At 50.4% G+C, this 5,000-nt stretch overlaps 1 protein-coding gene across 1 annotated transcript in view; it reads left to right on the top strand.

The window, feature by feature from the left end:
• Positions 1–5,000, top strand: part of LOC106571391 (afadin, adherens junction formation factor a) — a 140,570-nt gene that overhangs the window by 82,080 nt on the left and 53,490 nt on the right. Inside the window, 1 exon segment of the mRNA XM_045695699.2 lies at positions 4,768–4,837. Coding sequence (XP_045551655.2) covers positions 4,768–4,837 — 70 coding nt within the window.

The following is a 5,000-nucleotide window of genomic DNA, read 5'->3' as shown; positions in this document are numbered from 1 at the left end:
GAGCAGGACGTGCTGCTCTGTTCTGGACCAGCTGCAGCATAACTAGGTCTTTCTTTGCAGCACTGGACCATATGACTGGACAATAATCAAGATAAAACTAGAGCCTGCAGGACTTGCTTTGTGGAATGTTGTGTCAAAAAAATCTGAGCATCTCTTTATTACGGACAGACCTCTCCATCTTTACAACCAAGATGGGTTTGGGGGGGATTATTTATTTTTAGGGGGTTCTGAGGCACCCTCAACCCCCTTAATTCCCGTGGATTTGACACACACACACACACACACTTGCAGTGGCCTACAAATGTAGACACATTTGGAAAGCTAGCTCGCTCATCCCAGTGGTGATGACAGGAATGGCTGTGAATGGGACAGGAAGCAGCAGAGACCTGCTGAAACCAGTGTCATCAGTCCCAGGATGCATCTCTCAGCTGCCTGACTGAACAGCACAATGGTGGCTCTCATCTCTGTGTGTTCTGAACACGCCATGACAGCGCAGCTTCCTGTTTACACATAGCTGCCAGCCACCAGAGATGACATGTGCATCCCTATTGGAACCTGTTACTCACGCCTCTAGGAAGCGGGAACGCAACACCCTGCTACAACTCAACTATGTGGTGTGAAAGAGGTATGGGACCGTAGGTGAGTAAGGATGACGAAAGGCAGAGAATTACCGTTTACAAGGAATTTATTCCGTTACACGGTCATTTGGGGGAAAGGGGGCTGGACAGAAACAAAGTAAATATCAAAGCCCCCTCCTACCTTACCTGCCCACCACCACCACCTGGTGCACTAACCAAAATACAGATGGTGGTCCGCCCAGGTCTTACCTAGTGTGCATAGACAGTGAATACTACGGGTTATGTATGCCCGCGGCCCTCTTGCCTAAGCACTCCCTAGGTGCCTTCCTCTTCCCCCCTGGGAACAAATGAAACAGAATAACACAAATGTAAGTAACAATTCCAATAATCAAAAACACAGTTCTATTGGCACAAACATACCTCAAATCAGTGGCTACACAATACTTAACAAAACTCTGAACAACACAGAATTTACCAATTAGCTCCCCAGCAACAATCAACACAGGACACTCATGTCTGTTAGCAACAACCAACATAATCAGCCTCCTCTCTCAGCTATCATCTCTCTCTGAGCAACAGAACACTGGCTTATACAGCTGGAGAAGGAGTCTGTAATGGGATACAGCTGGAGAAGGAGTCTGTAATGGGATACAGCTGGAGAAGGAGTCTGTAATGGGATACAGCTGGAGAAGGAGTCTGTAATGGGATACAGCTGGAGAAGGAGTCTGTAATGGGATACAGCTGGAGAATGAGTCTGTAATGGGATACAGCTGGAGAAGGAGTCTGTAATGGGATACAGCTGGAGAAGGAGTCTGTAATGGGATACAGCTGGAGAAGGAGTCTGTAATGGGATACAGCTGGAGAATGAGTCTGTAATGGGATACAGCTGGAGAATGAGTCTGTAATGGGATACAGCTGGAGAAGGAGTCTGTAATGGGATACAGCTGGAGAAGGAGTCTGTAATGGGATACAGCTGGAGAAGGAGTCTGTAATGGGATACAGCTGGAGAAGGAGTCTGTAATGGGATACAGCTGGAGAAGGAGTCTGTAATGGGATACAGCTGGAGAAGGAGTCTGTAATGGGATACAGCTGGAGAAGGAGTCTGTAATGGGATACAGCTGGAGAAGGAGTCTGTAATGGGATACAGCTGGAGAAGGAGTCTGTAATGGGATACAGCTGGAGAAGGAGTCTGTAATGGGATACAGCTATATCCTGACTAGGGGGCGTGGTCAGCTCTCCAATTAGCAATGGGGGCCGACCAATCAGCTGCTTGGGGAAATTCAGGAAGCCATCCTGAAACACGCATACAAATACACAAACCACAACACAGAAACTGGGGAATGTAACAGAACCTTATTCCCTATATAGTGCACTACTTTTAACTTGAGTCCTGTGGGTCCTGGTGAAAACAAATGTACTTTAAAGGGAATAGAGTGCCATTTAACCCAGCCATGGCCTACCTGCTAGTCATTCTGGTCTAGAACCCTGTGGCCTCAGTACACCAACTATCTTCTGATAGGTGAAGCTTTAGTCAGAGCCTATATCCTGTCAGGTATCCTACCCACCTCTACGGCTCAGGCTTTACTGCTCTCTGTCTGCACCAGAGAAGTCAGTGCTGCTCAATTCCATTTGCAGGATTCTGACCTTCTCAAAGGTGTGTTAGTTTGTGTGTGTGAGAGAGATTCATTCCCTGGGGTTGGGATGTGACTCCAAGCCCGTAGTTGACCACATCGCTGCCGTGGAAACAGATGCCACGTGGGCGGGAGGGGGAGGAGCCTTCTGGGTGCAGCAGGTTTAGCTCTAATTTAACTCTGGCTGCAGAGAGAGAGAGGAGGTAGAGAGGGAGAGAGGAGGTAGAGAGAGAGAGAGAGGTAGAGAGAGAGAGAGAGAGAGGTAGAGAGAGAGAGAGAGAGAGGTAGAGAGAGAGAGGTAGAGAGAGAGAGGGAGAGAGAGGAGGGAGAGAGAGGAGGGAGAGAGAGAGAGAGAGAGAGGAGGGAGAGAGAGGAGGGAGAGAGAGAGAGAGAGGAGAGAGAGAGAGGAGAGGAGGGAGAGAGAGAGGAGAGGAGGGAGAGGGAGAGGAGGGAGAGAGAGAGGAGGGAGGGAGAGAGAGAGAGGAGGGAGGGAGAGAGAGAGGAGGGAGAGAGAGAGGAGGGAGAGAGAGAGGAGGGGGAGAGAGAGGTAGGAGGGAGAGAGAGAGGAGGGGGAGAGAGAGGTAGGTGGGGGGAAAAGAGAGAGGTAGGTGGGGGGAAAGGGGGGAGAAGAGAGAGGTAGGTGGGGGGAGAAGAGAGAGGTAGGTGGGGGGAAAGAGAGGGAGCGGAAGCGCCAGAATGGGGGGAAAAAGAGGTGGAGTTGGGTTGCCTGCCAGGCTTGGGCTGTTGTAAGGACACTAATCTGATCAGTCCTGGCTGGCTGGCTGGCTGGCTGGCTGGCTGGCTGGCTGGCTGGCTGGCTGGCTGGCTGGCTGGCTGGGGTGTGGCCTGCAGTGCTGTGTCATTAACGAGGCAGAGAGGACCCTGGCGCTCACACACTCAGATCACTGCTGCAGCCTCCTCTGCTCACTACAAACACTACTCCAAGCAGAGAGGGAGAGAACAGGACGGGGACGCTGCCAGGTGAGACAGAGTAATGTCTTCCTATGGTTAGACAGTGGTAGGGCAGGGTTTCTAGGCTGCTTCTCACAGAGGAGAACGTGTTGCATTTGTGGACTATGGCTGGATAGCACGTCTCACCCCATGGCTGAGGACACTACAGTAGACGACTGGAGAATGACCTAGGCTCTCATTGACAGTAGATGTATCAGGAGTCAAGAAGATAACTGTATTAGCATGTTGTTATCAGTCGTTAGGTTTCTACAGTGCGTTTGGTGAGCGGAGACTGACTGTTGATGTAGATCCACTAATTACAGGGTCATTAAGTCTGTATATCTGGGCTTTATGCTAAGGACACAATTCCCATGATGTTAATTTGACCAGCCACGTTGACTTGATGTGTAACATTTGGGCTGGCTGGGCTGGTTAATTTATTCATGTTTGTGGATGTAGTGCTAAACCCTAATCCACCGTTAATGCTGTGGCCTGATGTTAGAGAGGAGGACATCTGGGTGGGAGAGGAGAGAGGGAACCAGGGAGGGGAAGAACAGAGAGGGGTAAAGAGAATAGATGAAAGGACTTCAGCTTTTGGGGACAGTTCTGGTGGATTTGTTGCTAGTTCTACATTGGGACACGTATGTTTGCTGTGGGATCTCCATGCTCCATGACCTCCAAAGATTCCATGGCTTTGAACAGCAATGGAAATCAAATGACACCAACTTAGTTCAAAGTCAGACTATGGGTTTTGAACTAAGTATGGGACTGTTGTGATTGAGTGGTTGGCCTGAACCAGAACTCGGGTCAGTTACACAGCTTTCAGTAAGAGAGGCTACAGTCACGTGTTGCCCTCAGGGCAGACTGTATGGCTGTACCGTAGAGATCAGGATGTGTGTGTGCGTCGTCTTGTCATGGGTCAGCATATGAAATAGTAAGTCCTTTTCTTTAGAACAGACAGCTCTCTCACACAGCCACACTGTATGGCTACCGGCCTGTCTTTGCATGTCACCACCAATGTTAACTGGATTTAATTGACATGTAGCCCAGGGGTATACTTAGATGTGTTCTAGTCATTCATTTGCAGTGATAAGGCCAATGGAAGGGAATGTCTGGCATCCTGTTCACTGGCCCAGTCCTGACATGGGTGGCGGAGTGTGTCGCTACATAAATAAGACTGTGTGTGGGGGGGGGGGGTGTGTGCGTAGGCCTGGTGGGTGTGTGCACCTGGTGGGTGTGTCTTTGTGTGTGTGTGTGTGTGTGTGTGCGTACGTACGTGCGCCTGGTGGGTGTGCGTGTGTGCATGCGCCTGGTGTGTGCTCGTGTGTGTGTTTGCGCGTGCCTGGTGTGTGTGGTACTGTGGATTATGTCTGAGCTCCTGTCATTCTCTCCCAGTAATGAAAGTCCCTCCTGCTCTGCCTGGGAGATGTTCTGTCCTTGAGCTTATTGACCCTCTCTCTTTCTGGCCCCCTCTCTCTTTCTGGCCCCCTCTCTCTTTCTGGCCCCCTCTCTCTTTCTGGCCCCCTCTCTCTTTCTGGCCCCCTCTCTCTTTCTGGCCCCCTCTCTCTTTCTGGCCCCCTCTCTCTTTCTGGCCATCTGTCAAGCAGAAGTGTTCCTGAGGCGACCTTTGACCTGCAAGGGGACCTCCACAGTGGGACTGCCCTCTCCACCAGCAAGGTACAGTAACTCCCCCTCCATGTCAAGGTGTGTCCCTTGGTGTTCTCAGCACTACGTGTGTGGTGGTTGTATGTGATTCATATGTTCTATGTGTAGTTGCTGTGTTTGAGGGATCTTAAGGCCATCGTTGGGCAGCAGAACATTCCACCATGATGTGTATTGC

This window comes from Salmo salar, chromosome 15 (assembly GCF_965601325.2).
Source record: "Salmo salar chromosome 15, fSalSal1, whole genome shotgun sequence".
Lineage (NCBI taxonomy): Eukaryota > Metazoa > Chordata > Actinopteri > Salmoniformes > Salmonidae > Salmo > Salmo salar.
This window is presented reverse-complemented; position numbering and strand designations above follow the sequence as displayed.